The sequence below is a fragment of the Delphinus delphis genome, chromosome 1, assembly GCF_949987515.2.
Source record: "Delphinus delphis chromosome 1, mDelDel1.2, whole genome shotgun sequence".
Taxonomy (NCBI): Eukaryota; Metazoa; Chordata; class Mammalia; order Artiodactyla; family Delphinidae; genus Delphinus; species Delphinus delphis.
The window spans coordinates 97,300,970-97,312,140 of NC_082683.1; the positions used below are offsets into that span (position 1 = coordinate 97,300,970).

General features: G+C 40.9%; 1 protein-coding gene across 1 annotated transcript; it reads left to right on the plus strand.

Annotated features, from left to right (window-relative positions):
• Positions 1-778: 778 nt before the first annotated feature.
• On the plus strand, positions 779-10,588 carry CHIA (chitinase acidic). Its single transcript, XM_060027181.1, has 11 exons — positions 779-875; positions 2,071-2,100; positions 2,913-3,114; positions 4,223-4,279; positions 4,968-5,133; positions 7,733-7,857; positions 8,039-8,162; positions 8,451-8,636; positions 9,149-9,268; positions 9,356-9,497; positions 10,246-10,588. Exons 1-11 carry the CDS (start codon positions 845-847, stop codon positions 10,485-10,487), a joined length of 1,425 nt encoding a protein of 474 aa, XP_059883164.1. The 5' UTR covers positions 779-844; the 3' UTR covers positions 10,488-10,588.
• The last annotated feature ends 583 nt before the right edge of the window (positions 10,589-11,171 follow it).

The window sequence follows — 11,171 nt, forward strand, 5'->3', positions numbered from 1 at the left end:
GTCATATGGTAGTTCTATTTGTAGTTTTTAAAGGAACCTCCATACTGTTCTCCATAGTGGCTGTATCAATTTACATTCCCACCAGCAGTGCAAGAATGTTCCCTTTTCTCCACACCCTCTCCAGCATTTATTGTTTCTAGATTTTTTGATGATGGCCATTCTGACCTGTGTGAGATGATATCTCATTGTAGTTTTGATTTGCATTTCTCTAATGATTAATGATGTTGAGCATTCTTTCATGTGTTTGTTGGCTATCTGTATATCTTCTTAGGAGAAATGTCTATTTAGATCTTCTGCCCATTTTTGGATTGGGTTGTTTGTTTTTTTGTTATTGAGCTGCATGATCTGCTTATAGATTTTGGAGATTAATCCTTTGTCAGTTGCTTCATTTGCAAATATTTTCTCCCATTCTGAGGGTTAAAAAAAGTTTTAAGAACAGCTAATACCTTCCAAGGGTTTTTACTGTTTATTTTCCAATAAAAACATGCTTTGATGCCAGGCACAAAATGTCCACCTCATGAAAACCACAATGTTTAAACAGATGCTTATCAGCCCTGAGAACTGCCAAAAAAGCTAATAAGCCAGTGCTTTTCATGGTGATGATCTCTACCACCCTGTTAGGAGCCATGACATTTTGTCCTTATTGAGCAGAGAAGGTGGTGGTGAGGGGAGTGCAGGTTGGAGGTACACAAAGTGGTGTTTGTAGGGGAGGAGATCTGTTGACTTACTGATTAGCTATATACACATTTGGGTTAAATGCTCTCCACTTGGAAGATATCCTTTGTGATAACCTGGTACTCAGATGGTATAAAAAGAAAATCCAGGCTCTGCTAGACCAGAGCCAATGGCAACCATGGCAAAGCTTATTCTCACAGGTGAGTCTGTAATTGGAGATAAAGCCTTGTTTTTACCTGATTTCTTTTTCTCTCTGCATCTGACAGGCATGAAATAGTCTTCACACACACCTCTATGTTTTTCTGTTGTTCTTTCATTATTTCAAATTTCCAAGAGAATCCAGACATACACAAATGAGTCTACTTCTGATTCTTTTAATCTCAATTGACTCTGGCAGCATTTCTACCTTTGTTGATGCCAAAAGCATGGTCCTAAAAGAAAGGCTAGTTTTCTTCCAATGCTTGTCTTACACTCCCATTCCTTGTTGGGTTGTTCCCATTTCTCTATTCATCTTCCTGCACCACCTCATTTTAATTGATCTTATTTTAATTTACATGTTTGTGTTTTTGGTCTATCTTTTTCAGAGATGAAAATCAGTGGGAACTGAGACAGAGTTATGCAAGTTATCTTTGATCTACTGTTTTCAGAATTATTTCTCTTTAATCCCTTACTGTCTTACTGAGTTGCTGATGTATTATAAAAATATCAGTTATAATTCAATCATTTAAAGGGGTTGATTCAGTACATTGTTTAGAGCCAATTTATATCCATAGCTTATTAGTTGCCCTAGAGCTGAGATTTACAAACTTTTTATAGCTTCAGAACCTTTTCCAAATGAAACCGCTAGCTCAATTTATAAAGCAATCAGGTCAAAAGTGTCCTGGTAGAAGCCAGGGAACAGCATCTGGAGCCTTGTCTAACAGTTTCTAGTTCTCTTCTACCGTAAGGGCTCTTAAAGTTGGTATAAAAAAACTTGAAGGCCCCAAGAGATACTGAATTCACTGATTTAGAGGATGCTTTGTGTGTGAAGCTGTATTCATCCCAGTTAAGGGTAGTGAAGCATGGATGGGTGTGTAGTCATTGAGTAGAGTAAATTTTGGGTAGTTTCAGTACGTAGATCTCCCATAGGTAGTAGACTTCCAACTCTGTCTTCCGTAACATTTGTTACTGACATGGAAGAAGGAAGAAGAGAGAGCCATGCTCATTTTTGACTAAGAGAAGGGAAGTACAGATTTATTGGTGCCTTCACTGAAAAGCCTACTCTTTGGCATAACCCCTAAGTGCCACTTGGGCTATAAAAACCTATGACCCATAGGATGGTACCGAAGGCCTCAGAATTATATTCTACAAGATATAGACAATTGGTTCAGAATACATGTGTTTTCTTTCTCTTAGGTCTGGCCCTTCTGCTGAATGCCCAGCTAGGTAAGTCATGGACTCTGTATTATATCCTTGACATAATTTTTTCCTACAATAAACCTAAAATCTTTATAAATTACTCATAATGCAATTGTCTGCTTAATGTATTAAATGTGATTTTTTCATATTCTAATATTACTTTTTAAAAAGCATATCAAGGGCTTCCCTGGTGGCGCAGTGGTTGAGAGTCCGCCTGCCGATGCAGGGGACATGGGTTCGTGCCCCGGTCCGGGAAGATCCCACATGCTGCGGAGCGGTTAGGCCCGTGAGCCATGGCCACTGAGCCTGAGCGTCCGGAGCCTGTGCTCCACAACGGAAGAGGCCACAACAGTGAGAGGTCCGCGTACCACCCAAAAAATAAATAAATAAAAATAAAAGCATATCAAGAGATAGAAAAGCTATGCTAGGAAAGAAAGCTACTGTCTTCTTTACAGACAGATGGATTTGATGTTGGGAGAACCTGTTATTTTTTATTGGCTGCCACTGTTATTCTCTTCAGCATGACCACCTGAGAGTTGTAAGTTGGTATTCACTGGGCTTCATAGGACTACTGGGCATTTTTTCTTCAGTGGTTCCTAGGCTCCACCAAGATCCCAAAGTGAATCTGTCAAAGTTAAAAATAACCAACTTGAAAGTCAGTGACTAGTTCCCAAGTTTGAAGCTTTGAAATCATTTGCAAGATTGTTCCTATTAACCACCCTTACACAGAGATCAGGTATCTGAGGCAAAGGGAGGGAAACAGAAGCAGGGCTAAAACTTACAGCACATTTCAGTGGCACCTAAGTCAGGCCATTTTTCTTACTTCTTACTACTCTCAGGTTCTGCCTACCAGCTGATGTGCTACTTCACCAACTGGTCCCAGTACCGACCAGGCCTGGGAAGTTTCAAGCCTGACGACATCGACCCCTGCCTCTGTACTCACCTGATTTATGCCTTTGCTGGGATGAGAAACAACGAGATCACCACCATTGAATGGAATGATGTGACTCTCTACCAATCTTTCAATAGCCTGAAAAACAAGTAAGAGAACGGGAAGATATCTAAGTTGGTATCTCTGCAGTTCAGGTTCAGTGAGTCTGAGGTGGGAACCAAGACTCTGTTATTTCTAACAAGCTTCCCTATGATGCTGATGCTTCTGGTCCAGGAGCTACGCTTTAAGTATTGAAGATATAGATAACGTAGCACGTTGCCTGCTCTAGCTAGTATTAAAAAATAGTTCTGTATCTTCCTTTCACTGTAATTATCTTTTTTATGACTCAGGAAACTGCAAACCATCTTAGCTACTTGCATCAGAGAACAGGAGGCAGAGGATACCAAAGATTAGACATAACAGAGCCCAAGAAATCAGAAGAGTTTGCTGTATTTTAATAGAGTTCTGTTCTGTGTAAAAATGAAACAAAACAAACAAAAACTCTGGTATCTTTTAATTTCTAATTTGTTCAGTTAGTTACATCCAGGAGAAGTAAGGCTACAGGCCATTGCTACCTTCAGTAGTGGCAGTATCTTGAATGCAGCCATTAGAATTTGAGTTATGATACCTAAGAAGAAATAAACCCCTTCAGAGTGGTATTTCTCAAAGTGTGATCCATTGACCATGCAACAAAATCACATGAGTCACTTGATAAAAATCTCAATCCCTAATCCAACTGAATCACAATCTCTGAGAAAGGGGTTAAAACCCTGGAATTTTAATGTTGTCCTCCAACTCTGGTCCTTGTACTTCATTCTTATATAAACTGATGTTTGAGAACCACTATTCCAGAAAATGTGCATGATTTTAAGCCAACTGATTTATATTCATTATCATAAAGTCTGAGAAAGTAATTATGTTCAAGCAATATTTACCATTTCATCTGATAGAGTAGAATGTAAGAATTGCCAATACATTCCAATTTTTAAAAAACCCGGTTGCTTAATTTAGATTTTTCTAAAGAACTCTGAGTGCATTCATAATGATAACACAAATAATTTTTATAAAGTGTTCAGTAGTGAAGGAAAATTATTATACAGAATATTTTATCAAGGCAACATCAAAGTTTCTGACCAGGCCCAATACCGAAGCAATGTTATTTTAAATTGAGGGACTCATGGATTTTGAAGTTTTTCTTTTCTATCCTTTGCTTTAAAGGAACAGCCAGCTGAAAACTCTCCTGGCCATTGGAGGCTGGAATTTTGGAACTGCCCCGTAAGTCCTCTACAAGAGAGCCTGGTGTTCATTTGTTACAGAAAACAAGTTAGCCCAATGTGACCTATGTCCCTTCAGATTTCACATCTTAAGACAGGATATTAAGGATATACATTAAACAAATATGCTACTTAAATAAATTACTACACCAGAATCTCAGTATTAATTAGAACACCATTTATTTTGTACGTTTACATTTAGTTGGATATTCTGGGACTACATTCACAGAAGCTTAGTTACTGAGATTTCAAAACAACCTCTTCTCAAAATGTTTCAGAAGTACAACCCCTGAGGAGAGTGTTATAGCACTTCTGTCTATTTACCTTCTGGGAGAAGGGAAGAGAAAGTCATGCAAATAAACAAGAAGAATTTCTTGAGGGTATGCGAACATCAGGGACTATCTAGAGAGACAACACAGTGGGCCAAGGTAGCCAGGTGTTCAAAGCAACAGGTACAATTTGGGAGAAAGATCAGAGTTGGGTGGATAACAAAACAAAGAGAACACTGGGGTACCATGGCTGACAGAGCAGTGATTACAAAGCAAGCACAGGAGAAAGCCAGGAACATAGTTTTATCTGGGATGTGGGTCTTGGTGTAAAGCTCTGAGGCAGAAATATAGGAGTTTGACTTCGTTACAAGGTGTTGGGACTACCGAGGCCTCACCCTGCCTTCTTTGGATCTCCTTCAGTTTCACTGCCATGGTTTCCACTCCAGAGAATCGCAAGACTTTCATTTCTTCAGTCATCAAATTCCTGCGTCAGTATGGATTTGATGGGCTGGACTTCGATTGGGAGTACCCTGGCTCTCGTGGAAGCCCTTCTCAGGACAAGCACCTCTTCACTGTCCTGGTGCAGGTGAGGAGGGAGGTGGCAGTGTTTAGCCCAAGAAAATTCAAAGCCCGTTCTTTTCAAGGAGAACCTGGTGGTTCCAGAGTGAAACAAAACTGGAATTTAGAATTTTGGAAACTTTACATTGCAAAGATTCTTAAATATCATGCCTACACTCAACAGCCTTTAATAATAATAATATTATGATGTGTGCTCTGTGTCAGGCACAATTCTACAAGCTGTTTCTAGAATCATAACTCATTTCATCTTCGTATCTACTCTATGATATAGGTACTGTAAGTACCATAATCTTTATTTTACAGATGAGGAAGCTAATATATAGCGGGTTTAAGTAACTTGCCTAATATCACACAACTAATAGGTGTCATTACTACCCAAGTAGTCTGACTACAGAGCCCATTGCTTCTAACATTTATACTAGACTGCCTATTATCACTGAGCACTTACACCATCCCAGACACTGCATTAAGTGTCAGGCTAAAGATAAGAATAAGACACAATCCTTGGCTTTAAAAACTACACCATCTTAGGTGGAAGCCTGAAAAATAACCAACAATTACAGTACACTTAGGTAAATGTCATGATAGAGGTATTCAGAGTGCAAAAGTAGCACAGAGAGAAGGTACCTAATTCTGCTCTGGGGCAGGATCAAGAAGAGCTTAGTCTTAAAAGTGGTGTTAACCAATTAAGTGACGATGGGATTGCACAAATGAAGACATGTGGATATGTGTGAGCAGGTATGTGAGTAATGGATTATGAGGCTGCACCAGAGACAAGAATCAGATCATGTAGGATTTGTATATTATGTTAAGTAATTTGGACATTACGTTCAAGGCAACTTTGAGGGATTTTTAAGTAATGGAAAGATATGACAAAGCTCATGTTTTAGAAGGATCACTCTGGCTTTAACCACGGCGGATGAATTAGAAGGTAAGGAGTCAGGGATAGAGTTAGGAGGCTATTGCAATAAATCAAGCAAGAGATGCTGAGGGTCTGAACGAATACCCTAACAGTGAGAACGGAAAAAGGAAGTATATAAGAGATATTAGGAGGGTAGAATCAATAGGATTTGGAGACCAATTGGAAGTGGAAAAAGAGAGAACGTCCAGTTTTCTGACCTTGAGAACTAGTTTGACTATGGTCCTGTTAACTAAGATGGTAAATACAGGAAAAAAGGTAGATTTGGAGCAAGAAAAAGGGCTCATTAATTTGCCTTTGAACATGCTGAGTGAGAGGAATCTGTAGGACATCCTATAGTTTTGCCTAATAGACACTGGATGAATAGATATTGGGTGAATGCCAAGCTGGAGTTCAGAACAAATGACTTGATTTGATATACTGTATTGACGTCATCAGCAAAGGTAGATAACTAAGAGATCACCAAGGAAAAATGAATGGAGTGAGAAAAGCCAAGGATGGCTTTTAGATTTACTCTCCCCCAAGACAGGGTTTTTTCCTACACCATCTGGTATACCAGATTGTCAGGCAGCCTCCAATAGTTTCAATATTAAGTAATTCACTGGTTGAAAAATAAACCTACTTACTTGTTGAACAGCTCTAGAGATCAAAAAGAACATCTGTATTCTTAGTCAATACATGTGTCCAGTCATAATTAATAACTTCCAATTAGTGGTTCTAGCTCTGCCCACTGAAGTAACATAGAATAAAGCTGCACCTTTTGCAATATATTAGTTCGATATTTGAAGACAGCTATATCTTGCCTATAATTTTTCTCCTTCCAGTTAAATAACCTAGTTCCTTTAACAAGTACCCATACAATTTTCAGACCCACTCTTCACTGGAACACACTCTGGTACACCCTAATAATGCAGTTATAAAAACTAAATCCATGGATTCCCTGGTGGCGCAGGGCTTGAGAGTCTGCCTGCCGATGCAGGGGGTCGCTGGTTCGTGCCCTGGTCTGGGAAGATCCCACATGCCGTGGAGTGGCTGAGCCCGTGAGCCATGGCCGCTGAGCCTGCGCGTCCGGAGCCTGTGCTTTGCAATGGGAGAGGCCACAACAGTGAGAGGCCTGCGTACCGCAAAAAAAAAAAAAAAAAAAAAAAAAAAAAAAAAAAAAAACTGAATCCAGTGCTCTGGGTAAGATTAGAGTCACAAAATAACAGTGGATTAACCTCTAGCATTGAACGGGAATCTATCACCTGGCTGTTACCACCTTCCTCACTGGCCAATTCAGCATTTCATTTGATGGGATGTCAGTCCTATAAAGTAGCTCATTTACTGGACAAAGGGAAGCAAATCTCTATATTGCTAAAAGCTGGATATGGGTTACTGTAGCAAGTATAACTTCAAAGTGTAGTGATATAAGTAGAGCTCTGACTGGTCATCTGGAACCTGGGTTCTCGTCATGACCTGGATACTCACTTGCTGTGAGACTTTGGTGAAATTGTCTAACTTCTATGCATATTAGCTATAAAATGAATACCATCAATTCTGTCTACTTTATAGGGATATGCAGAAACTAAAGATAAAATATGTGAAAGCACTCTGAAAAAGAAAAGCATTATACAAACATATATTTATTAATATTTAAGGAGGTGAAATCAGTTTCATAGATGTCCTACCATACTTGATTATTCTATAGGAAATGCGTGAAGCTTTTGAGCAGGAGGCCATCCAAACCAACAAGCCCAGGCTGCTGGTCACTGCTGCAGTAGCTGCTGGCATCTCCAACATCCAGTCTGGCTATGAGATTCCTCAGCTGTCCCAGTGAGTGACTCACCTTATCCTCAAACTCCTATAGGTATCAGTTCTGCAAAGCAGACTTGTCCTTAGTCTGTCTTGCCACTCAGGGACTTTGTTTAAGAGGCATTGGAAGTGGTATCTTTTGTCTGCACAGGTGTGGGAAATAACAGTTGGAAATGCTTTTAAACGCTTTATCCCACCTCAGGTACCTAGACTACATCCATGTCATGACTTATGACTTCTATGGCCCATGGGAGGGCTACACTGGAGAGAACAGCCCCCTCTACAAATACCCAACTGACACTGGCAACAATGCTTACCTCAATGTGGTGAGTACCCACACAGATGCAGGTTCAGACCAGAGATGTTGTAAATCACATGGAGATTCAGAGACAAAAGAAATATAAATTCTGCAAAAGTCTCATTTGGGCAACTCTCTTCTTAAGTGGCTGATCATATTTCATTAACTATAACCTCACCAAAATATTTCCAAAAATACCAACTAACCTATCTGTTATTAGCATCATTCAATTTTACCTTTTAGGACAGTGGACTAGCATAACTAAGCAATGGGTCATCAGCTGGGTGGGCCTCTAACTCACCTGCTACATCTTCAGGATTATGCCATGAACTACTGGAAGAACAATGGGGCCCCAGCTGAGAAGCTCATCGTTGGATTCCCTGCCTATGGACACAACTACATCCTAAGCAACCCTTCCAACAATGGCATTGGTGCCCCCACTTCTGGTGCTGGTCCTGCTGGGCCCTACACCAGGCAGGCTGGGTTCCTGGCCTACTATGAGGTAGGTAACCTGGGCTTTACAGTTGAAATTCTGTGAATTTCATGTCCTGTGCTGCACAGTAGCCTTAGGGCTAGAATCTGTGTAAAGCTTGAATGTTCATTTTGTCCACTACTTACCTACTGTAACACAGATATTACTCCAAATGCTTCAGGTGTTTAAGTAACCTATTCATTTACCTAATCCAGTATGAAGAACATTTGTAGTGTGCAATATCCCTTCAAACAACAGACTACATACTTAAGGTCATTTATATTAGCACTTAAGGGAATTAAATAACTGTGTCTCCCATACTAACATGGGTTCTCAAAATCAAGCACTAAAAATAGGGATAACATCTGAGTATTTCAAAAACAACTTGATCTTATTTACCGCAAACAAAAACCCATAATTAGAAATCTGAGGAAATCCCCTATTGCAGGCATGACAGAAAAAAAAAATCAAAGAGGAAATTGTATGTTTTCTCTTTTTGGGGAGTCATACTTAAAGGATTTGAATCTCTTGACTTTTTAAAGATCTGCACCTTCCTGAAAGATGGAGCCACTCAGGCATGGGATGCCTCTCAGTACGTGCCCTACACCTATGAGGGCAATGAGTGGGTTGGCTATGACAACGTCAAGAGCTTTAATATCAAGGTAAGGTCAGCCCCTCCAATGTGCTGTGAGCTCAGCCCTGAGTCCCCCGAAATAAAATGACTGCTGGTGTCCTCTATCCTTAAACAGGCTGAGTGGCTTAAACAGAACAACTTTGGAGGTGCCATGGTCTGGGCCATTGACATGGATGACTTCACAGGCACATTCTGTAACCAGGGCAAGTTCCCCCTGATCAACACCTTGAAGGATGTTCTTGGCCTGAAGAGTGCAAGTAAGTGACAGCAGGGGGATGCCCATGGTGTATAAATGCTCCTTTTCCAACTCAAAAGACAGCCTAACATCTTCCCCCTTTGCCCCAGGAGTCTCTTCCCATTTTACCTCACTGTTCTTGCCTGCCTGAGAGAGAAGTGCTATATTCTTTCCTTACCCTTGAATGTCCACATCAGGAATTTTATGTTCTTATGAGAAACCAGGCTTACTGGGTGGGTTTTCCAGGTCTACTAATTCTTAAAGGTGTGGAAAAGCCTCAAGAAATTAGGCTGACCTTCAATATAAGCATTTATTTTTCTATGAACCCCTTATTAAAAGTCTCCTTCAGCCTGCTTGGGGAGATTGAACAAAAAACCCTAAGCAGTACTGAAATATTTCTAATCTATAATTCAGAGGAAGTACCAATTCCCTAAAATTTGTCCAGATTTTCTCTTACAGTTTATTTGCTTACTGCTTATAACCAGATCCTGGAAAAGCATTTCGCATATATTGGGTGCTCAGTAAAATTTTTTAAAAATGATTTTAACATCATAAGAGAGAACTTTTAAAATTTAAAACTGGGCTGGCTTGAAATTATAGCTGTTCCTAATTCCTAAGATGGAGTTATCTTGTGAGCTCCTCAGTTACAGGGACCCAGAGCGAACTGCACTCCACCTCCAGACCTCACCCCAGGTCTGCTAGTTCTTCACCTCTAGGTGAATCTGAGAGCTTCTGCCAGGTCCACTAGTACGCTCTTCATGCTGTTTCAGATTGCACCACCTCCACTCAGTCCAGTGAGCCCAACAGTCGTACCGGAAGTGGGAGTGGAAGTGGAAGTGGGAGTAGCAGCTCTGTGGGTAGTGGATACTGTGCCGGCAAAGCCAATGGCCTCTACCCTGTGGCAAATAACAGAAATGTCTTCGTGAACTGCGCAAATGGAATCACATACGAGCAGTATTGCCCGGCTGGGCTTGTCTTTGACACCAGCTGTCAGTGCTGCAAGTTGGCATAAATCTGACCTGTGTCTCCATTCCCTAATGTACTGAACAGTCTCCTTTGTTTAGCACACCTTGCTCCTACCTAGAGTGCTGCAATAAAATCCATCAGTCAAAACATGAGTGTCCTTGGTTTTAAGTGATTTGGGTGGAGACCCTTCTAGATTTGAAAATACAGGTTGTGCATGGGGGTGGAGTGGCAGAAGAGAGTATGTGAAGAAGTGATGACACCAACAAACCCACAAGCCTTCTACTGGCTTAGGTTGATCTGCATAAAGGTTGGATGTTGTAGGAGGAAATATCTGAATGTTCGGTGTTGGCATGGGATGAGGACATGAAGAAGATAGGTCTGCATCTTGGTGACTGTTCTCAGTAGGGAACCAAAGTGATTCTGGGAGACTCGGGGGCACAGGCCTGTTTGGCATGCTCAAGGAACAGAAGGCCAGGACATTCTTTCCGTGTCTGCTGAGGTCCCAGAGCTGGTCCAGCTCCCCTGAATTGGCACCATCGGGAAGGTCTTTGCAGTGGGCTCCTTTGGGGATGTCTGCCTTTCTCAGGAGTGAAAGCAGAGGTCCTTTCCTTGAAACCATAGCTGTGGTCACTAGCAGCTGTGGTTTTACTGCATTATCTCCTCCCCTGGCTTGGCTGATTGACTGGCGTAGACATCAGATTCAAGAGGGCTTATCAGATTATCACCCCTT